At 59.6% G+C, this 22,459-nt stretch overlaps 2 protein-coding genes across 2 annotated transcripts in view; one reads left to right on the forward strand and one right to left on the reverse strand.

Annotated features, from left to right (window-relative positions):
- The window catches only part of setd1a (SET domain containing 1A, histone lysine methyltransferase), a 28,185-nt gene extending 7,460 nt beyond the window's left edge, over positions 1–20,725 (forward strand). The window contains exons 7-21 of the mRNA XM_069187999.1: positions 383–2,198; positions 2,285–3,277; positions 3,846–4,016; positions 4,107–4,194; positions 5,894–6,060; positions 6,153–6,195; positions 6,645–6,888; positions 6,979–7,094; positions 7,813–9,314; positions 9,552–9,897; positions 10,476–10,648; positions 12,947–13,057; positions 14,971–15,090; positions 15,467–15,604; positions 17,031–20,725. Of these exons, the coding sequence (XP_069044100.1) occupies positions 383–2,198; positions 2,285–3,277; positions 3,846–4,016; positions 4,107–4,194; positions 5,894–6,060; positions 6,153–6,195; positions 6,645–6,888; positions 6,979–7,094; positions 7,813–9,314; positions 9,552–9,897; positions 10,476–10,648; positions 12,947–13,057; positions 14,971–15,090; positions 15,467–15,604; positions 17,031–17,204 (6,202 nt within the window). The 3' untranslated portion in view covers positions 17,205–20,725. The remainder of the gene's footprint in view (positions 1–382; positions 2,199–2,284; positions 3,278–3,845; positions 4,017–4,106; positions 4,195–5,893; positions 6,061–6,152; positions 6,196–6,644; positions 6,889–6,978; positions 7,095–7,812; positions 9,315–9,551; positions 9,898–10,475; positions 10,649–12,946; positions 13,058–14,970; positions 15,091–15,466; positions 15,605–17,030) is intronic.
- LOC102689789 (butyrophilin subfamily 1 member A1-like) overlaps positions 1–22,459 on the reverse strand; it is a 402,034-nt gene that overhangs the window by 287,146 nt on the left and 92,429 nt on the right. The window lies entirely within an intron of this gene.

Raw genomic sequence — 22,459 nt, forward strand, 5'->3', positions numbered from 1 at the left:
TGTTTTCTCACGTGCTTTTTAAAGCTTGTAATTAAGGGTGGAGTTTTCAGTGGTTTAGCCCAGGGTTCGAGACCCCAGGAGTCCTGGAGATCCCCATTCCAGTGAGTCTTATAGGTCCCCCTCAGTCAGAGGGGCTCCAGCCCCAGTCCGGTGAGTCTTATAGGTCCCCCTCAATCAGAGGGGCTCCAGCCCCAGTCCAGTGAGTCTTATAGGTCCCCCTCAATCAGAGGGGCTCCAGCCCCAGTCCAGTGAGTCTTATAGGTCCCCCTCAATCAGAGGGGCTCCAGCCCCAGTCCAGTGAGTCTTATAGGTCCCCCTCAATCAGAGGGGCTCCAGCCCCAGTCCAGTGACGTGTCTTGACTCTTGCTCTCCCTCTGTCCAGGCACGGTGGCGCTGGCTTCAGCGGGACCAGCCTGAGCAGCTCCTACCCTCAAGACCACCTGCTGTCTTCCTCCATCTCCTCCTCTTCCTCGGGGTTCAAGCCCCCCCGCTACCACGACGACCCGTACCCCGCACACCCGCCGCCGCTGCTGCCCCAGGACTCGGCCTACTCCCGCCGGCCCAGCCAGCCGTACCCCCCGCCCCTGGGCTCCTTCCTCCCCAGCGACGCCCCCTACCCCCCACCGTACGGCAACGCGGGCGGCCCCCCGCTCCACCCGGCCCAGTACGACGCGCCCGCCCTCCCGGACCCGGGCAGGGAGTCGGGGCGCTACGGCCCCTCGGCGGGCTCGCGGCGGGCCTCCGACAGCCGCTCCTACCACCACCACCACCTGGACGGCGGCGGTGCCTCCAAGTCCTCGTCCTCCTACCACTCCCACCACCACTCGGAGCGCCGGGAGGACCGGGGCTACCGCAGCGGCGGGGGCGGGGGCTCGGGTTCCAGCTCGGGGCACCGCTCCGGGGAGGGGGGCTACCACCACCACCAGCGCCACCGCAACCACCACCACTCGCACAACCACCACGGCGGCGGGCGGCGCCGGAGCAGCCGGGACCGCGACGGCGAGTACGCCAACAGCTCGGACCTGCGCTACTCCCAGGGCCGGGGCGCCGGCACCGCCGGCTCCGTTTCCCTGACCCCCCCGGCCGCGGCCTCCTCTTCCTCGGGCCCCGGCAAGGACCACCCCCTCCCGCCCCCCGCTCCGCTCTCCTCCTCCTCCTCCTCCTCCTCGTCCTCCTCCGACCCCTCGCTCCCGCTGTCCTCCCGGCTGGAGCAGGTCTTCCGGCCCCAGGCCCCGGGCAGGGGGGGCGGCGGCGGCGCCGGCGGCGACAGGGACTACCGCGTGCTGGCGCCGCCCCCTCCCCCTCCGCCCCTGCCCCCCGCCTCCGTCATCACCGCCGCCGTCGCCGAGAGCTACGGCCCCCCCGGAGGCCCGCCCCACCTGGACGGCTACTTCCCCGCGGAGCGGAGCCCGCCCCCCGCCTCTGCCGAGCCCCCCACGGACTGGGCCCCGGCGCCCCCCCGCTCCCCTCCCCCGGCCGAGCACTGCCCCTCGGAGTCCCCCGCGCCGGCCCACCACCCCGCGCTGATCTCCTCCTCCTCCTCCCCGCCCGCGCCCCCCCTGCCGCCCCCGCTGGCCTCACCCTCCTCCTCCTCCTCGCCCCCGCGGCGGCGCGCCGCCTCGCCCGAGCCCGACTCCACCAACGAGAGCCTGCCCTTCGTCTACCACAGCAGCAGCCTGGACTCGCGCATCGAGATGCTCCTGAAGGAGCAGAAGACCAAGTTCTCCTTCCTGGCCTCCGACGAGGAGGAGGAGGAGGAGGGGGAGGGGCAGGAGGAGGGAGAGGAGGGGTCGCGGCCGCAGGGAGAGGGGGAGGAAGAGGAGGAGGGGGAGAAGGGGAGCGCGGAGGGGCAGGAGGCGCAGGAGAGGGAGCGCGAGAGGCGGCGCAGGGAGCGGCGCCGCGGAGGGGACCGGGACGCGGAGGGGGCGCGCGGCCGCCGGGGGGAGAAGGAGAGCCGGCGGCGGAGGGCCTCGGGCAGGAAGGAGGGGGCGCGGAGGAGCCCCGCTGCCCCCTCCTCCTCCTCTTCCTCCTCCTGCTCTTCCGCCCTGCCGCCCCCTCCGTCGGACCCCACCGCCGCGCTCCCCGAGCCTCTGTGTGGGGGGCAGGAGCCCGACGAGACCCCCCACTCCACGTTGACCATCCCCTGCCCCCGGACCGAGAGCGGCGACAGCCCCCCCGCGCACAATGGCCAGGGGCAGGTGAGTCTGGCGCGCCGCGGTATGTGTGTGTGTCGTTTTACAGCGCATCTCTCCAGGCCTGCCTAACCTCTCTGTCCGTCCCACAGTCCTCTCCCCAATCCTCCGGCGAGGACATGGAGATTTCCGAGGAAGAGGAGGAGCTGGGGCCGCCGTCCGCCCCTGACCAGGCTCCCCAGGCCGTCCCCGGCGGGGCCCCGACCTCCGACCCCTCGGACTCCGCCGGCTCAGACGCCGCGCAGCAGCAGCAGCAGCAGCACTTCAGCACCGTCCTGCCCCCTCCCCTGCCTTCCTTCCCCCCTCACATGCCCCCACCTCCCCCCGGGTTCGGCCTGCAGCCCCCGCCCGGGCTGCCCCCACCCCTGTCCCACCTCGAGTACCCTCCGCTGCCGCCCCCCCACCACTCCGTCTACGACTACGCCAGCTCCATGGAGCTGGTGAGCCAGTACACGGGCGGCGCCCCCATGTCCTTCCAGATGCAGACGCAGATGCTCAGCCGGCTGCACCAGATGCGCCTGGGGGGTTGCCAGGGCAACGCAGGCACCAGCAACGGGGCGGCCGGCAGCAGGGTGGGCGGGGCCACTGAGATCCGAGACCCCGACTTCAGCGCCTACCCCCCCTCTCACGGGCCGCCCCACCTCCACAGCCTCCCCCCTCCCCCGCCCCACGCCTACATGGACCAAGATGGGGCGCGTTTCGACCAGGACCACCGCTACGGCCCCCCGCCCATCGCGCCGCTCCCTTACGGATACCCTGAGCCCCCCCACCCACACTCCCTGCCCCCTCCCCACCCGCACTCGTGGCCCCACTGCCTGCCGCCACAGTTCCCCCCTTACCACCCCTCTCAGAACCTCTACGGCCCCCTGTCGCCCTCGGCGACGTCCTCGTACCCCGGGTTCAGCGCGCTGCCGCCCCCCCCGGCCCAGCGGCACCCCCACGAGGCCACGGTGGACCTGGTGCTGGCCGCCCTCATCCAGGAGATGAAGAACATCATGCAGAGGGACCTGAACCGCAAGATGATCGAGAACATCGCCTTCGGCACCTTCGACGAGTGGTGGGAGAGGAAGGAGCGCAAGGCCAAGGTACGGCCCTGGCAGCGGGGCGCAGGCATGGGGACCTGGGGGGCCTGAGAGACGAGGCGCAGGCATGGGGACATGGGGGGCCTGAGAGACGGGGCGCAGGCATGGAGACATGGGGAGCTGAGAGACGGGGCGCAGGCATGGAGACATGGGGAGCTGAGAGATGGGGCGCAGGGACGGAGACACCGGGGCGCAGGGACAGAACGGAGATGTGGGAGACTGAGAAACATGGGGCGCAGGCACGGAGACACAGGGCGGGGAGACACGGGGCGCAGGGACAGAGATATGGGGGGCTGAGAGACAGGGCACGGAGAGCAGGGACAGAGATATGGGGGGCTGAGAGACAGGGCACGGAGAGCAGGGACAGAGATGTGGGGGGCTGAGAGACAGGGCACGGAGACACGGGGCGCAGGGACAGAGATATGGGGGGCTGAGAGACAGGGAACGGAGACACATTGCAGGGACAGAGATATGGGGGCTGAGAGACGGGGTGCGGGGACGGTGGACAGGGCAGTGAGCCACAGGGCGCAGCTGGCTAACACGCTGGCGTGTCTGTCTGTCCGTTACCCAGCCGTTCCAGACGGTGGTGAAGGCGCCGGTGCGCGAGGAGGAGAAGAAGGAGAAGGAGGAGAAGGCGAGCCGGCCGCGCGAGGCGGCGCTGCTGTCGCTGGTCGACTGGGCCAAGAGCGGCGGGCTGGAGGGCTTCTCTCTGAGGGGAGCGCTGAGGCTGCCGTCCTTCAAGGTACCGCGCGCGAGCCGCGCCTGGCCCGCGGGCCCGAGCGCCACGTCCGCCCCGCACCTCCGCGCCTAACGCTCCCCGTGCCGTCCTCAGGTGAAGAGGAAGGAACCGCTGGAGCTCTCCGAGGCCGGAGACCTGAAGAGGCCGCGGCCTTCGACCCCAGCCGACGAGGATGACGACGGTGAGTCAGGCCGGCCCCTTCTCGCACTCCTGTCCCCCTGGGACGACGCGGGCTGGGGGCCAGGGTCGACGGCAGCCGGGGCGCAAGCAGGAGGGGGGGAACCCCGAGGGATACACAGGGAGCAGAGCCAAAAGGGAGTCCAAAACCGTGGGGTCGGGTGACACACGCTACTGCCCTGACCACTGTTCCCCCCCACCCAGGTCCCTGACAAACTCGGGGTTGCGCACGGTTCCCCGTCTTGAGTTCCGTATCCCCGGTGGTCTCGGACCAGAGCCCACGGTCTCGGTCTGTCCTCGTACGAGCGCTCCGCCTGTCATTGGCACGGGAACGAGAACAGTCAAGTTCTGTCTCGGCAGCCCGGGCGCGCTGAATCACAACGGCGAGGCTGGAGGTGTCGGGGTTGTTCCAGTGTCAGTGCTGGAGATGAAGTGGAAGTTGAGGTGCCTTTTGAAGAGAAGTGTTTATTATAATTATAATTCTGTGTAATGAAATCAGGGATGCACTCATGAAGGGAAAACTAGCAGGGGTCACGGGTCGTTTTAATTTTTCACCAGATAAACTGAGAAAAGCTTCTCAGTGTCAAGTCGTTGTGTCTGTAATTAACCCATCTCTCCAATTCAAATTAAACAAGCTTCATTGGTGCAACGTGTAATTACAGTCTTGCTAAAGCATAGAAAGTAACCTCAACAACCACAACAGACATTTACAGTGTAGACATTTTATTGGCCAGTTAGATAAGATAAGATTACTTTATTGGTCATATACAATCAAAGTGATCTTATCTTATCTAACTGGCCAATAAAATGTCTACATATAAGAAATATACAACTTCTTGCATTAGGAATTTGTCTTTTCACAGACCCCAGCTTGCTCTCCATGAGACACACAGACAGGGAGAGAAGCTGGGGGTCAGAGCGCAGGGTCAGACATTTATACGGCACCCCTGGAGCAGTTGGGGTTAAGGGCCTTGCTCAGGCCCAACGGAATATAGTATTACTCTGCCGGCAGCAGGATTTGAACCAGCAACCTTCCAGCCACGGGTGCAGATCCTTAGCGCCACCGCTCTGCCTAAAGAGCACACAAGGGATTATACCCCTAGACCAGCGAGCCATGCCTGCTACAACACATAAAACACATACAACTTTAGTTTTTTTATTTAGTCTGTTCCTTAGGCTGTGACAGGAGGTCACACACTGTATTATTGAGAAACAGTCTCACTGTCTGTTCCTCAGGCTGTCAGGAGATCATATATTGGGCTGCAGCACTGTTTGAGTTTCCTCAGAATCAGAACAGTAGCTGTTCTGATTCTGACACGTGTGGGAATTCTGGGATTAGAGTTGGTGTCGGAGAGCTTCAGGACCAGCTGGCTGAGGGGGCTCTTCTCTGGGCTCAGCTCTGGGCTCGGCAGGGCCTTGTGGTGGCAGGAATGCTGGTCCCTGTTTCTCAGTATTTCCAATATTTGATTGCGCTCTTCTGTACCTTGACCAGCAGTGAGTATTGGCCTGTTTTGGCCTTGCACACGGAGGGCGGTCTTCTCAGAGCTCTGCGTGCAGGGCTTGAAAGGGCTGTTTGTCCCATCCGCTGCCGTAGAGGGCGATGGGTTGCGTCACACTTTCAGGTGATCGCAGCCCGAGCTTGGCAGGGGGTGGATGCTGTAGATCCTCCTTGTGAATGCCTCCCTCTCGGCCTTCTCCCTCAGACTCGTACCGGGACAAGGGGATGGGTCTCCTGGGCCACGCGGACTCCGGGACGGGCCCAGGAAGGGACGGGGACGGGGCCCGAAGGAAAGGGCGACTGAAGAGGCGGAAAGCGTTTGACCTGGACAGCGAAGGAGAGGAGACTTCGGAGGGCTCCTCTTCAGACAAGGTACGGCTCCCCTCCCCCAGCCTGTGCTCCTGTTGCACTGTACGGAATTAAGTGGCCACGAAATATTCACTTCTGTGCTTTGATCACACCAGGAGGATGACGATGATGACGACGACAGTGACAAGGACTCGGAAGGTAGGTTTCGCCTATTTTATTTCTGAAAGTTAATTTTTTAGACTGAGAGTGTTTTTATAATCCCCAGGGGGCAATATAACATAGACAAGAACAAGAAATTAATCTGTGGTGAAAGGGGATTTGGTCGTATATATTATTGATGACGGTATTACATGCACTGTAGGAGGTTATCTCTATTAACCCCTTGCCCTCTCTCTCGGTGCAGTGTTAATGTACTGGAGTGTCCAGTCAGTCAGTGTGTCTGTATGAACGCCTCTCTCTCAGTGCAGTGTTAATGTACTGGAGTGTCCAGTCAGTCAGGGTGTCTGTATGAACCCCTCTCTCTCAGTGCAGTGTTAATGGACTGGAGTGTCCAGTCAGTCAGTGTGTCTGTATGAACCCCTCTCTCTCAGTGCAGTGTTAATGTCCTGGAGTGTCCAGTCAGTCTGTTTACTCGTCTCTCTCTGCAGATGAGGCTGTCAGTGAGGGCTCCTCGAAGGTGGACTCTGATGATGAGAGTGCTTCCTCCTCCGACTCGGAAAGCAGCTCGGGTTCATCGTCCTCTTCCTCTGAGGACGAGGAGGATGAGGAAGAAGAGGAGGAGGAGGGGGCTAGAGTGGAGGAGGGAGTAAGCGAGGGGGAGGACTCGGTCGACACCATGGATGAGTCTACAATGGACAGCTCTGCCGAGGACAGGGAGAGAGAGAAGGACAGGTAGACGAAGTAGCTGGACAGAGAAACAGTTTTTCTAATGTTTTTCTAATTTAGGATAATTCCTAAAACACCTGCCTTGTGTTTTTTCAGTGAGAAGGAGCGTCTCTTTCCATCGTCAGCTATTGCTGCCGCCATTCCAGATGGGTCAAAAGTCAGTGGGGCCTCAGCCGCACCAGACGTGCCCCAGACGGGAGAGGTCAAGACAGGTGAGACCATTCTCCGAGTTCCCAGTCCATCTGCATGTGTATAAGTCTGAGAGAGTGTGTGTGAAGGAGTGATAGTGCAAGCACATAAGTCTGAGAGAGAACGTGCGAGGGAGTGATTGTGTGAGTGCACAAGCCGTAGAGAGTGAGCGTGCGAGGGAGTAATTGTGTGAGTGCACAAGCCCTAGAGAGTGAGCGTGCGAGGGAGTGATTGTGCGAGTGCACAAGTCTGAGAGAGTGAGCGTGCGAAGACGTGATTGTGCAAGTGCACAAGCCCTAGAGAGTGAGCGTACGAGGGAGTGATTGTGCAAGTGCACAAGTCTGAGAGAGTGAGCGTGCGAGGGAGTGATTGTGTGAGTGCACAAGTCTGAGAGAGTGAGCATGCGAAGGAGTGATTGTGTGAGAACACAAATCCAAGAGAGTGAGCGTGCAAGTGAGTGACATTGTAACCAGACAACTCACTAAATGCTTGAATAACTTCTAGGAGAAAGGACATTTCTGGATTTGATAGAAACAACAGTATATTATCCGCATACAAAGCGATTTGATGATGTTTTGCAGACCTAAATTAAAACCTGTAATATCGCCGTGGCTTCCGCTCTCCTCTTGCCCATGGTTCTACAGCTAATGCAAACGAAAGCAGGAAAAGAGGACAGGCTTTTGCTGTCAGTCTGTGGCCAGGGTTCGCTGACGCCCCCTCGATTATGTTTCTGTCCTTCAGCGAGAGGCGAGGAGCAGCAGTCGGAAGCAGCCGTGCCCCCTGCTGGCCAGTCGGCCACTGCCGCCTCCGCACTGTCCCGCCGAGAGGAGCCCTCCCCAGTGCTGCTTCTGCCGCCCCTCAAGAAGCGCCGCAAGACCGTGTCCTTCTCCGCGGAGGAGGGCCCCACGCCCGCGCCCTCGCCTGGGCCCCTGCTCCTGCCCCCGCTGTCCCCCTCGCCCTCCCCCTCCCTGCTCCTGTCCCCCGTCAAGCCGCAGCCCCCCGAGTCCATCCTCACGGCCCCCGCGCCGCCCACAGTGGCCTCGCCGCCCTCCCCCAGACCGGACCGGCCGTCCCCCGTCCTGCTGCCCTTCGCCACCAAGCCGAGCGAAGGGGGCGCCCCGCTGCCCGGCCCGCAGCCGCCGCCCCACGCCTCCGTCCTCACCGTCCCTCCTCCCGTGCGCTCGCTGCGGCCCGACGACCAGAAGCGGCCCGCGCCCCCTCCCCCCTCGCCCCCCGCCCAGAGCAAGTCCCCCTCGCGCCGCTCCAGCAAGGACTCCCCCAAATCGCCCCCCGCGGCCGGCCCGGCGCCCCAGGTCTGCCGCACGGTGCACAACCTCCCGCTGGACCACGCGTCGCTGGTGAAGGCGCCCTCCGAGGAGCCGGCCGCCGCCCCCGCCTCGCTGCGCGGGCGCCCCCGGGGCCGGCCCCGCAGCGTCAGCCTGTCGGCGCCCCCCCTCCCGCCTCCCGCCGCCGCGGAGGACGAGGACGAGGAGGAGCAGGGGCGGGGGGCGGGAGACGGGGCGCGGGGCCTGAGGCTGAGGGAGCAGCTGGGGGCGTCCAGTCTCTTGGAGCTGGCCCACACCTCCTCCCCGCCCTCCGCGCCCCCCGACCTGTCCGTCCTGGCCGACGTGGCGCTCAAGCTGGAGCCGGAGGCCCCCGACTCGGAGGAGACGGAGACGTCGGACGAGGCCGAAGAGCAGCAGCTGCAGCAGCAGCAGCCTGAGCAGGGGCCGCCCCCCAGCCCGTACCCCGAGGGGCTGGCCGTGTGGCTGGAGCACAACTACTCCAAGCCCCTGGCCCCGCCGCCGCCGCCCCCCCTCGTGGCCGCGGCCGCTGCCCAGAAGAAGGCCCCCAGAGCCGAAGCCCCGCCCCCCGCCGACATCAACCACCACCCCATCACCGGGGTGCTGGAGGCGCCCGAGGAGGTGATCGGGGAGGCCCCCTGCGCGCCGGGCCCAGCCCGGGCCGACCCGCTGGACCTGCTGCCCCCGCTGGCCGCCGTCGCCGCGTTCGAGGACGCGGAGGGCGGCGATCGCACCCAGGCCTCCGCCGCCCCGGCCCCGGCCCCGGCCCTCACCCCCGGGACCCCCCCGGCCAGGCGCAGGGGCAGCGGGCCCCCGGAAGAGGAGAGGGGGCGGGTCAGGAGCCGCGGCCGCAAGAAGCGGAGGAAAGAGAAGCAGGAGCAGCAGCAGAAGCAGAAGGAGCGACAGAGCCGGAAGCAGAGGAAGAGGAGGCAGGCGGAGGTGAGTCCGGCCCGTCCCTGGGGAGGGCAGGTCAGTGTGTGACGCCGTGGGGGGGCTCAGTGCTGTTTGTGCTAACCTCTCTCCTCCTCTTCCTCCCTCCCTCCTCCTCCCCCTTCTCTACTCTCTACTTCCTTCCCCCCTCCCTCCACCTCCTCCTCTTCTTCCTCTCCCCTCTCTTCCTCCTCCTCCTCTTCCTCCCCACTTCTTCCTCTACCTCCCCGGGTGTCCCCGGAGCAGGAGGAGGATGTGGACGTGGAGGACCTGGAGCCGGGAGAGGTGAACTCGGACGAGGAGGAGGAGGAGGAGGGGGGCGAGCGGCGGCGCGAGCGGGCGGGCGAGGAGCTGAGGAAGAGCGAGCGGCTCTTCCTGCAGCAAACGGTCACGCCCAGCGGCCCGCTGGCGCCCCCCGCCCTGCAGTACGAGCAGCGCAGCGAGTTCGAGCAGATGACCATCCTGTACGACATCTGGAACTCGGGGCTGGACGTGGAGGACATGCGCTTCCTCAAGATGACCTACGAGCGGCTGCTGCAGGAGGACCACAGCACGGACTGGCTGAACGACACGCACTGGGTCCACCACACCAATATCCTTTACTGCTGCGGGACGGTGGCCGGCTGAGCCCCAGACACGCAGGGCTCCACATTAGCAGAGCCCCTACGATCCACAGAGCCCCAGGCACGCAGAGCCCCAGGCACGCAGAGCCCCTACGATCCACAGAGCCCCAGACTCGTGGAGCCCCTACGATCCACAGAGCCCCTACGATCCACAGAGCCCCTACGATCCACAGAGCCCCAGACACTCAGAGCCCCAGACACGCAGAGCCCCTACGATCCACAGGGCCCCAGACACGCAGAGCCCCTACGATCCGCAGAGCCCCTACGATCCGCAGAGCCCCAGACTCGCAGAGCCCCTACGATCCACAGAGCCCCAGACTCGCAGAGCCCCTACGATCCGCAGAGCCCCAGACTCGCAGAGCCCCTACGATCCACAGAGCCCCAGACTCGCAGAGCCCCTACGATCCGCTGAGCCCCAGACTTGCAGAGCACCAAAATCCGTCAAAATAGAGCCCGGTAAACCCCCTAATCCATCCATGCCCGTCAGCACCGCTGTCCGTTTGCCGTGAGCCGCCCCTGTCGGCATTGACCTTGACGACCTCCTCACTCACCAACATCCCGAACCCGCGGCGGAAGAAGAGGTCGCAGGACGGGCAGCTGCGCGAGCACAAGACGGGCTGCGCGCGGAGCGAGGGCTACTACTCCATCAGCAAGAAGGAGAAGGACGTCTATCTCAACATCTACCCCGTCACGGCCCGCGAGCTGGAGTACGACAGCCAGGTGAGCGGGCCGAGCTGCGCCGGGGCACGCCTCGCTGACAGGAGGGGAGCGATAGGAGCGAGCGGGGGGGTGTGTGTCAGTGGGAGGCGGGAGTGTGGGGGTGTGTCAGTGGGAGACGGGAGTGTGGGGGTGTGTCACTGGGAGGCGGGAGTGTGGGGGTGTGTCAGTGGATGGCGGGAGTGTGGGGGTGTGTCAGTGGATGGCGGGAGTGTGGGGGTGTGTCAGAGAGAGACAGGAGTGTGGGGGTGTGTCACTGGGAGGCGGGAGTGTGGGGGTGTGTCAGTGGGAGGCGGGAGTGTGGGGGTGTGTCAGTGGGAGACGGGAGTGTGGGGGTGTGTCAGTGAGAGACAGGAGTGTGGGGGTGTGTCAGAGAGAGACGGGAGTGTGGGGGGGTGTCAGTGGGAGGCGGGAGTGTGGGGGGGTGTCAGTGGGAGGCGGGAGTGTGGGGGTGTGTCAGAGAGAGACGGGAGTGTGGGGGTGTGTCAGTGGGAGACGGGAGTGTGGGGGGGTGTCAGTGGGAGGCGGGAGTGTGGGGGTGTGTCAGAGAGAGACGGGAGTGTGGGGGGGTGTCAGTGGGAGGCGGGAGTGTGGGGGGGTGTCAGTGGGAGGCGGGAGTGTGGGGGTGTGTCACTGGGAGGCGGGAGTGTGGGGGTGTGTCAGAGAGAGACGGGAGTGTGGGGGTGTGTCAGAGAGAGACGGGAGTGTGGGGGTGTGTCACTGGGAGGCGGGAGTGTGGGGGTGTGTCAGAGAGAGACGGGAGTGTGGGGGTATGTCAGTGGATGGCGGGAGTGTGGGGGTGTGTCAGTGGATGGCGGGAGCGAGCGGAGGGGTGTGTCAGGCGGAGATGGGAGTGCAGTGGGGTGTCAGTGGAAGATAGGAGTGTGGGGGTGTGTCGGTGGGAGACTGGAGCCGGGGGGGGTGTCAGCGGGAGACTGGAGCCGGGGGGGTGTCAGCGGGAGACTGGAGCGCGGGGGGGTGTCAGCGGGAGACTGGAGTGTGGGGGGGTCAGCAGGAAACGGAAGTGTGGGGGGGGGTCAATGGGAGTGTGGAGGGGTGTCAGTGGGAGACGCGAGCGCTGTGGAGGGTGTCAGTGGAAGATGGGAACGCAGGGGGGTGTGTCAGTGGGAGACGGGAGCGCAGGGGGGTGTCAGTGGGAGACGGGAGTGTGGGGGGGGTGTCAGTGGGAGACGGGAGTGTGGGGGGGGTGTCGGTGGGAGACGGAAGACGGTGGGGGGTGTCAGTGGGAGACGGGAGTGTGGGGGGTGTCAGTGGGAGACGGGAGTGTGGGGGGTGTCAGTGGGAGACGGAAGACGGGAGGTATGTCAGTGGGAGATGGGAGTGAGCAGTCGGGTGTGTCAGTGGGAGACGTGATCGCGTGGCTGTGTCAGTGGGAGACGGGAGTGTGGGGGGGGGTGTCGGTGGGAGACGGAAGACGGTGGGGGGTGTCAGTGGGAGACGGGAGTGTGGGGGGGGTGTCAGTGGGAGACGGGAGTGTGGGGGGTGTCAGTGGGAGACGGAAGACGGGAGGTATGTCAGTGGGAGATGGGAGTGAGCAGTCGGGTGTGTCAGTGGGAGACGGGATCGCGGGGCTGTGTCAGTGGGAGATGGGAGTGTGGGGGGGGGTGTCAGTGGGAGACGGGAGCGCTGGGGGGTGTCAGTGGGAGACGGGAGTGTGGGGGGGTGTCAGCGGGAGACGAGCGCGGGGGGTGTCAATGGGAGTGCAGAGGGGGGTGTGTCAACGGTAGTGTGGGGGGGTGTCAGGGGGAGAAGGGAGTGTGTGGGGTGTCAGAGGGAGACGCGAGCGAGCTGGGGGGTGTCAGTGGGAGATGGGAGCATGGTGGAGGGTGTCAGTTGGAGATGGGGGAGTTTGGGGATGTGTCAGTGGGAGACGGGAGAGTGGGGGGGGTGTCAGTGGGAGACGGGAGACGGTGGATGTGTCAGTGGGAGACGGGAGAGAGTGTGGGGATGTGTCAGTGGGAGACGGGGGCGCAGGGGTGTGTGTCAGTGGGAGACGGGAGCAAGCAGGGGGTTGTTAGTGGAAGACGGGAGTGTGGGGGGTTGTCAGCAGGAGACAGAAGACGGGGGGGTGTCAGCGGGAGACGGGAGTGTGGGGGTGTGTGTCAGTGGGAGCAAGGAGCCAGCAGTGGGAGATGGGAGCGCGGGCAGGGTCACGTCAGTGGGAGACGGGAGTGCGGGGCTGTGTCAGCGGGAGCTGGGGGACAGGGTCGGTAAGGGGGTCTCAGAGCTGTGTCGAGTGTCCAGCAGGCCCTCACGGCGTGTCTCTCCCGCTGTGGCCAGGGTACGAACCGCGTGCTGTCGGAGCGCCGCTCGGAGCAGAGGAGGCTGCTGAGCGCCATCGGGACACAGGCCGTGATGGACAGCGACCTGCTCAAGCTGAACCAGCTCAAGGTGAGTCCGGAGAGCTGAACGGTGTGTCGTCGGGGGAGTCGGGGGAGTCGGGCCTTTCGGAGACTGGAGCTTTGTTACTGAGGGCGCAAGAGGTTCCCCCCCATAACATAACTCTTGTGTTATTCACACCCTTGGGGGTTGAGGCAAGGTCATCTATAGAGAAAATGGAAAAGAGACACGGGATCCAACCCAGGATTCAGTGTAGACACAGGATCCAAATCTTGGAAGGTCTGCTGTTTTTCTGAGCTGTCTTGTAGTCTTGTCTGTTCAAGACTGAAGAGATTCAGTTTTTATCCTTTAGTTCAGACTAGAGACTCAGTTCCTTCAGCCTTCAGACTCAGACTATCTGTGTCCCCTCTCTCTCTCTGTACAGTGGCTGCGTGCTGTATTGATCCTCTCTCTCTGTACAGTGGCAGTGTGTTGTATTGACCCCTCTCTCTCTCTGTACAGTGGCAGTGTGCTGTATTGACCCCTCTTTCTCTCTGTGCAGTGGCAGTGTGCTGTATTGACCCCTCTCTCTGTGCAGTGGCAGTGTGCTGTATTGACCCCTCTCTCTCTATACAGTGGCAGTGTGCTGTATTGATCCTCTCTCTCTCTGTGCAGTGGCAGTGTGCTGTATTGACCCCTCTCTCTTTACAGTGGCAGTGTGCTGTATTGATCCTCTCTCTCTGTGCAGTGGCAGTGTGCTGTATTGACCCCTCTCTCTGTACAGTGGCAGTGTGCTGTATTGATCCTCTCTCTCTGTACAGTGGCAGTGTGCTGTATTGATCCTCTCTCTCTGTACAGTGGCAGTGTGCTGTATTGACCCCTCTCTCTGTACAGTGGCAGTGTGCTGTATTGATCCTCTCTCTCTGTGCAGTGGCAGTGTGCTGTATTGATCCTCTCTCTCTGTGCAGTGGGAGTGTGCTGTATTGACCCCTCTCTCTCTCTGTGCAGTGGCTGTGTGCTGTATTGATCCTCTCTCTCTCTCTGTACAGTGGCTGTGTGCTGTATTGACCCCTCTCTCTCTCTGTACAGTGGCTGTGTGCTGTATTGATCCTCTCTCTCTGTGCAGTGGGAGTGTGCTGTATTGACCCCTCTCTCTCTGTGCAGTGGGAGTGTGCTGTATTGATCCTCTCTCTCTCTGTACAGTGGCTGTGTGCTGTATTGACCCCTCTTTCTCTCTGTGCAGTGGCAGTGTGCTGTATTGATCCTCTCTGTGCAGTGGCAGTGTGCTGTATTGACCCCTCTCTCTCTCTGTGCAGTGGCAGTGTGCTGTATTGACCCCTCTCTCTCTCTGTGCAGTAGCAGTGTGCTGTATTGATCCTCTCTCTCTGTACAGTGGCATTGTGCTGTATTGACCCCTCTCTCTCTGTGCAGTGGCAGTGTGCTGTATTGACCCCTCTCTCTCTGTACAGTGGCTGCGTGCTGTATTGATCCTCTCTCTCTGTACAGTGGCAGTGTGTTGTATTGACCCCTCTCTCTCTCTGTACAGTGGCTGTGTGCTGTATTGATCCTCTCTCTCTCTCTGTGCAGTGGCAGTGTGCTGTATTGATCCTCTCTCTCTGTACAGTGGCATTGTGCTGTATTGACCCCTCTCTCTCTGTGCAGTGGCAGTGTGCTGTATTGACCCCTCTCTCTCTGTACAGTGGCTGCATGCTGTATTGATCCTCTCTCTCTGTATAGTGGCAGTGTGTTGTATTGACCCCTCTCTCTCTCTGTACAGTGGCTGTGTGCTGTATTGATCCTCTCTCTCTCTGTGCAGTGGCAGTGTGCTGTATTGACCCCTCTCTCTCTCTATGCAGTGTCAGTGTGCTGTATTGATCCTCTCTCTCTCTGTACAGTGGCAGTGTGCTGTATTGATCCTTTCTCTCTCTCTGTGCAGTGGCAGTGTGCTGTATTGACCCCTCTGTGTGTTTGCTCTTCCCTCTCAGTTCCGTAAGAAGAAGCTGCGATTCGGCCGCAGTCGGATTCACGAGTGGGGGCTGTTTGCCATGGAGCCCATTGCGGCTGACGAGATGGTGATCGAGTATGTGGGCCAGAACATCCGCCAGGTAAGATGGGGGTTCCCTGGTTTCTCCGACACCTGCCCTCGTAGCATCACCCTCTGGAGACTCCAGCAGGCATTCCTGCTCGGGAAACAAGAGTGGCGATCGTTCGTTAGGACCGGGCTGCTGTGGCCCCTGGGCAGCCTGGTGCTGTGTCAGGTGGTTACTGGGGATGATGGGATTGCACCAGTGTGCGACCCCACCTGGACAATGCGCTAGTCTGCTCATGCCAGCTCTCAGTGGGGAGGAGAGCAGAGTGATGAAGCCAGTTGAGAGACGGGGGTTATCAGGAGGCCATGATTGGTAAAGGCCAGGGGGAAATCTGGCCAGGACGCCGGGGTGCCCGTGCTGTGCTGTGACTGATGTGGGCGTGTTGTGGCAGGTGGTGGCGGACATGCGGGAGAAGCGTTACGCCCAGGAGGGCATCGGGAGCAGCTACCTGTTCAGAGTCGACCACGATACCATCATCGACGCCACCAAGTGTGGCAACCTGGCCCGGTTCATCAACCACTGCTGCACGGTGAGTACGCACGGCCTGACGCCCTTCACTGACCACTGCTGCACACTGGGGTACTGACGCCCTTCACTGACCACTGCTGCACACTGAGGTACCGACGCCCTTCACTGACCACTGCTGCACTCTGGGGTACCGACACCCTTCACTGACCACTGCTGCACTCTGGGGTACCGACGCCCTTCACTGACCACTGCTGCACTCTGGGGTACCGACGCCCTTCACTGACCACTGCTGCACACTGAGGTACCGACGCCCTTCACTGACCACTGCTGCACACTGAGATACTGACGCCCTTCACTGACCACTGCTGCACACTGAGATACTGACGCCCTTCACTGACCACTGCTGCACACTGAGGTACTGACGCCCTTCACTGACCACTGCTGCACACTGGGGTACTGACGCCCTTCACTGACCACTGCTGCACACTGGGGTACTGACGCCCTTCACTGACCACTGCTGCACACTGGGGTACTGACACACTTCACTGACCACTGCTGCACACTGAGATACTGACGCCCTTCACTGACCACTGCTGCACACTGGGGTACCGACACCCTTCACTGACCACTGCTGCACACTGAGGTACTGACGCCCTTCACTGACCACTGCTGCACTCTGGGGTACTGACGCCCTTCACTGACCACTGCTGCACACTGGGGTACTGACGCCCTTCACTGACCACTGCTGCACACTGAGGTACTGACGCCCTTCACTGACCACTGCTGCACCCTGGGATACCGACACCCTTCACTGACCACTGCTGCACACTGAGATACTGACGCCCTTCACTGACCACTGCTGCACACTGAGGTACTGACGCCCTTCACTGACCACTGCTGCACACTGAGGTACTGACGCCCTTCACTGACCACTGCTGCACACTGGGGTACTGACGCCCTTCACTGACCACTGCTGCACCCTGGGATACCGACGCCCTTCACTGACCACTGCTGCACACTGAGATACTGACGCCCTTCACTGACCACTGCTGCACACTGAGATACTGATGCCCTTCACTGACCACTGCTGCACACTGAGATACTGACGCCCTTCACTGACCACTGCTGCACACTGAGATACTGACGCCCTTCACTGACCACTGCTGCACACTGGGGTACCGACGCCCTTCACTGACCACTGCTGCACCCTGGGATACCGACACACTTCACTGACAGCTGCTGCACCCTGGGATACCGACACACAGTGTGTCCATACCAGTACCTGTGCTGAGACAAGTTTTTTAATTAGTATAACTCGTTGATTTATATTTTACTGAGTTGCAATGTGCTTGCCTGGGAAGTGAACCCACAACCGTCTGGTCAGGAGTCCAGATCCTTAGCCACTGTACCCAGTCGCCCCGATATCCGGTGTATGGAACTGGGATCCCTCGCCCCTCACACCCCCTCTCCCTCCTTTCTCCTTGCAGCCAAACTGCTATGCGAAGGTGATCACGCTGGAGTCGCAGAAGAAGATTGTCATCTACTCCAAGCAGCCCATTGGCATCAACGAGGAGATCACCTACGACTACAAGTTCCCCATCGAGGAGAACAAAATCCCCTGTCTGTGCGGGACGGAGAACTGCCGGGGCACGCTCAACTAGAGGGGCCGCACCGCAACTCATGTCCCGTTCGTGCTGCGCCCCCAGTTTCAGTCCTCTTCCCTGCGATCTTCACCCTGCAAGACACCTCCAGGACCCACGAGCTGTTCTCAGCCGTACAACTCCAGGCCCCACATGCCCTGCCCCAAAATACAGCTCCAATATCTACGTGCTGTGCCCTAAAATACCCTTCCAATGCCCACATGCTGTTCCCCAAAATACAGCCCCAGTTCCTAGATGCTGTTCCCCAAAATACAGCTCCAGTATTCACATTGTACCTTAAAATACAGTTCCGGTACCCACACATTGTACCCCCAATACAACTCCAGTACACATGATCCACACCCCAAAATACAGCTCCGGTACACACATGCTGTACCCCAAAATACAGCTCCGGTACACGAATGCTGTGCCCCAAAATACAGCTCAAGTATCCACAATCTGCACTCCAAAATACAGCTCCAAAACACAAATGCTGTGTCCCAAAATACAGCTCCAGTTCCCAGATGCCTTACCCCACAATACAGTTTTGGTACCCCCACTCTGTACCCTAAAATACAGTTCTGATACCCACACATTGTACCCCCAATACAACTTCAGTACCCATGATCTGCACCCGAAAATACAGCTCCAGTACCCCATGCTGTACCCCAAAATACAGCTGAAGTATCCACGATCTGCACTCCAAAATACAACTCCAATACCCAAGTGCTATGCCTCAACATACATCTCTGGTACCCACACGCTGCACCCCAAAATACCACTCCACTACACACACTGTACCCCCCACTACAGCTCCAGGACCCATGAGTTGTACTTCACAATACAGCTCCAGTGGCCACTCTGTATCCCAAAATACAGTTCCAGTACCCACACGCTGTACCCCAGAATACTGTTCCAGTACCCACGTGCTGACACCCACCCCTCAGGGGAGTGCTGTATTTTAGGGTGCACCTGCTGTAAACCATGTCTCCCAGAACTAACAACACTGACTCCCCTCACGCCTGGCACTCGGGAATGCTGACTCCCCTCACGCCTGGCGTTTGGGACGCTGACTCCCCTCACGCCTGGCTCACATGACCATGGGAGCCTGGAACCACGGTCCACATACCCCTGAAGGGCAGTCATTCATTCTCCATAGGAAAGCTGGGCCAGATTCTCCTGCAAAGTACGTAGGTCTTTTACAGAAGCATGAAGGCTTGAGGGCTGTTAGGCTCTAGGCCGAGCCGCCCCTGATTTCCTCAATGAAGGACTGTGAGTGGCGTTACACAGGCGCACAAGCTCAGCGCTGTACAGAAGTGTCCGATCAGAGTTCAGACAGACAGCTTGCTTGCCCCCGAGTGTCCCACAGGCCCCTGCGCAGTGTTTAAAGAGGCCACTCTATAAAAGCATGGAGCTGAAAGGTGTAGGGGTGGGGGAGGGGTGTCTCCCGCACTCTGAGAACAGCTGGTGAAGGGTCTGAAGAGAGAGCCTGCCCATACTGGAGTTTGGAGAAAATAACAGTTTCCCTTGATTCTTGCCAACAGCACTTACTTAAAATTTCAGAGCCTAGCCGCTCAGTTTCAGGAATGAAAACTCTTAGCACTTTATCGCCCTATATAAAACATTTTTAGGGGGAACACAAAAACGTCATGCCTATATGATCATTCAAAGTCTCATTTTTGAATTGGGCTTAACTTCCCTGTACAGGTGAATTATAGAGCCAGAATCGTGCCTGCAGTTCTTACATTGCACGCCAGGGGGCAGCGCTGTATCAAGCTGGCTGTTGCTTCTTTGCTTTGCTGTGTTACAACATTAATTCCATTGAAATCTAAACTGGGGATCTCCAGCCCAGGTTCTTGAGAGCCTTATTCCAGTTACTCAGCTTTTACTTAAGGTCAGGTGCGCCTGTGCATTCCTGATGAATTAAACGAGCGATCTATTCGATTCAGAAGGGCCTGCGGTCCCACATGATCTTTAAATTGCTTCACTTGGCACCTCCTGTTTGACTGATGACAGTGGTTGTGATGGAGCCTTCAGAGGTGAATTATACACCCAGCTGGTCCTGGGGCTCCCCAGCACCAGGGTTGGAGACCCTAATCCTGAATTCTCGGTCCCACAGTCAGGAATCTCCCACTGGGATGATGCTCCTTACTCCTGGTCACGGAGGGCTTTTTTGCCCGAGCTCTTGGCCACATCGGCTGAGTCGGCTGTCGAGTGCACTGGTCTGGTCTCAGGTGCAGTGCCTCAGTCACAGAGGTGAAGCCTGGGCTCCTTATACACCCTCGTCTCGGGAGGGTCACTGCTTCAGAGATCCTTTGCCTTGCTTGACACCTTGTTTGAGAGTACAGGATAGCCTCAGCTTCCAGTCCTGGCTATCCACTCCCTGACCAAAAGACCGTTTTATACCGTAGTGGTTGTAATGGCAGGTGCCTGCCTCTCGGCGAGCTCGCCAATGTGTCCCGAAGATCGGTGGCCAGCCCGCACGAGCCTCAGTCATCTTCAGATCCAGCGACGTGCTCAAAGCGCACAGTGTCAGTCCTGTGTCTGCCAGGGCAAAGTTACCCTGACAGAAAGTCCCCTTGGTCCTGTCTCCGTCTGCCTGCCACTGCCTCTGGCTCAGATCCATTTACAGGCCTGGCTTGGCCACTGGGTCAGCGGGGCGCAGCTGGTCCCTGGGCCTGCAGCGCAGAGCGGGCAGAGATCACCAGAACCCCTGACCCCCCCTTGCCCAAATCACCACTTCAAGTGAAATGTTCTCTCCGATTACCTTTGGAAGTGTTAAAGGGTTGATGGGGTCTGGGCCCCTGAAGGTCAGAGGTCACGCTAGGGTATGAGGGCGTGTCTGTTCTCAGAGGGGACCAGTGGGTTAGCTGCTTTCCTGCAAGGCAGGATGGGATAGGAAGGCCCCCCCGGCGGCGGCGGTCCCCTTGCATGGGTGGCAGTCGGTGTGGTTAAGGACACACTGTTCACAAGCTGGGCGGCGGGGTCTGGGAGAGAGAGGGTGGGGGTGGTGGTGGCTGTTCGAGGGGAACTTCCTGACCCCTTTAGGGGTTTCGCTGAAGTGGGCAGCCATACTTCCACTCGTCCGAATTGACGGGGGGGAGGTGGGCTAACAGCGACCTTGTTCGGACCGGGTCAGGCTCTGCACCATGTGAGGGGTACTGACAGAGCTCTCCCCCTCATAGCATGGGGATCTGGCCCGCCTGAGCAATGGACAGTCAGGCCAGGGGTCCGGGGGTGGGAGGGTGGGGGGAGTCGGGCTGTCAGCATTGATTCTGTCCTGTGTTCATACTTGTAAAATATTTAAAAATTCAAAAGGAGCTTTTCAGTGCAAAGGAAGCAGACGAGCTGTACATATTGTAGATGTGGCTGTTTCTTGTAGAAACACGCGTTATTGCTCTGTAAATACGTTCTGTTCTTTCCTACTTCAAAAGTGTACATAAGTTTCCATTGTTTTTTTCGTTTTAATTTTATTTTTTTTTCTCTTGTATTAATGCGTTCAACCCTTTATTAATGGTGCATTAAAATATTTTTTAAAAAAAGGTGAAAACAGTGTGTGTTTTCTGTTCATTTAAAAGGCCCTTGCATTCCTACAGTCCCTGCGCCCCCCCTCCCAGGAGCCCCTGTCCTATAGTCCCTGCGCCCCCCCTCCCAGGAGCCCCTGTCCCGCAGTCCCTGCACCCCCTCTCCCAGGAGCCCCTGTCCTGCTGTCCCTGCACCCTCTCTCCCAGGAGCAGTGAACCAAACATGCACAAGGTTCCTAATATTGTGGACAGAAAGGAACCCTGTGGAAGCAGGGTTTAGCCCAGCCAGCGCGGGTGTTGACCGGCCAGTCAGTGGTCCAGGTGTCCAGGAGAAGTGTGATCTTGAGCACGTGGCTCCAGGGAGACGCAGGCCTGGTGTCGAGGGGTCCAATGGTGACTGGGGGACTCTGCAGCACTGAGGAAGAGGTAACTATTGCGATACTCCACACATTTTCACAATGCAGACATGTCGTTTCGCCACATCCTGATCACCACAGTGGCATTAACAGTGTCTCGTATTGTAACCACTTCTGTTTCTCTCATTTGTCTTTTGTCTTCTCTCTTCTCACGGTTTGGAGGGGGCCTTCTTTCTCACACTGACAGGCACAGAAGGCTCAGCTTTACTGTATTACTGAAGAACACTGGAGCTGTTCATGAGAACACAAGACTGTCGTCATCACTGAACAACACTGGAGCAGTTCATGAGAACACAAGACTGTCCACATCACTGAAGAACACAAGTCTATTCATGAGAACACAGGACTGTCCTCATCACTGAAGAACATGAGTATATTCATGAGAACACAGGACTGTCCTCATCACTGAAGAACACAAGTATGTTCGTGAGAACACGACTGTCCTCATCACTGAAGAACACTGGAGCAGTTCATGAGAACATAGGACTGGATAAGTGGTTGTTGCAAATAATACAGTCGTATTTGTAACACAGCTTGTTCTCCTCTTTCCAGGTGATAAGATTTTATTGTCCCCTGAGGGAAATGCTTTATGGACACACAGCACTCCTGTACATTTAACGAAAAACATTGCACATTATACTATTACAAGAAATAAGAAAAACTTTGCACATCATTCTATTGCACATGTACAGTATAACACATAACAACATGTAACATTTATGATACATCACAAAACATATTGCACTCAAGTGGGTTGTAAGAGTCAAAATTGTGTTTATCCTTGACATTTGTGTTGACAGCTTTAATGGATAGTGGAACAAAGGAATGTTTGTATCTGTTTGACTTATATTTGGGAACCCTAAAACGTTTGCCAGAAGGAAGAAGTTGATATTCATAGTTGAGGATTTGGGAAGGATCTGATATAATTTTTCCTGCCTGTTTGATTATGGATTTTTCAAAGATTGTCCCCAGTGAAGGTTGCTGTTTAACTCCCATGGCCTTCAAAGCTGTCTGGATGAGACGGGTAATTTGTGATTTTAAATGAACTGATAGATTACCAAACCACACTGTAATACCGTATCTGATAATGCTCTCGATTACAGCATGGTAAAAGAGTAGCCTTACTTCCTGTCGAACCCCAAACACTCTTAGTCTTCGCAGGAACTATAAGCGCTGCTGACCTTTGGAGCAAACACTCTCAACGTGAGGAATCCAGCACAGGTTACTGTCGGTGTCTACTCCTAGGTGCTCCAAAAGGTCACGAACTCTCTCTGCCAGCACTGCACACAGAAGGTGTCTGTCTCTGCTCCTCAGCAGGCACAGAGCAGGCACACAG

Source organism: Lepisosteus oculatus, chromosome 4 (genome assembly GCF_040954835.1).
Source record: "Lepisosteus oculatus isolate fLepOcu1 chromosome 4, fLepOcu1.hap2, whole genome shotgun sequence".
NCBI lineage: Eukaryota > Metazoa > Chordata > Actinopteri > Semionotiformes > Lepisosteidae > Lepisosteus > Lepisosteus oculatus.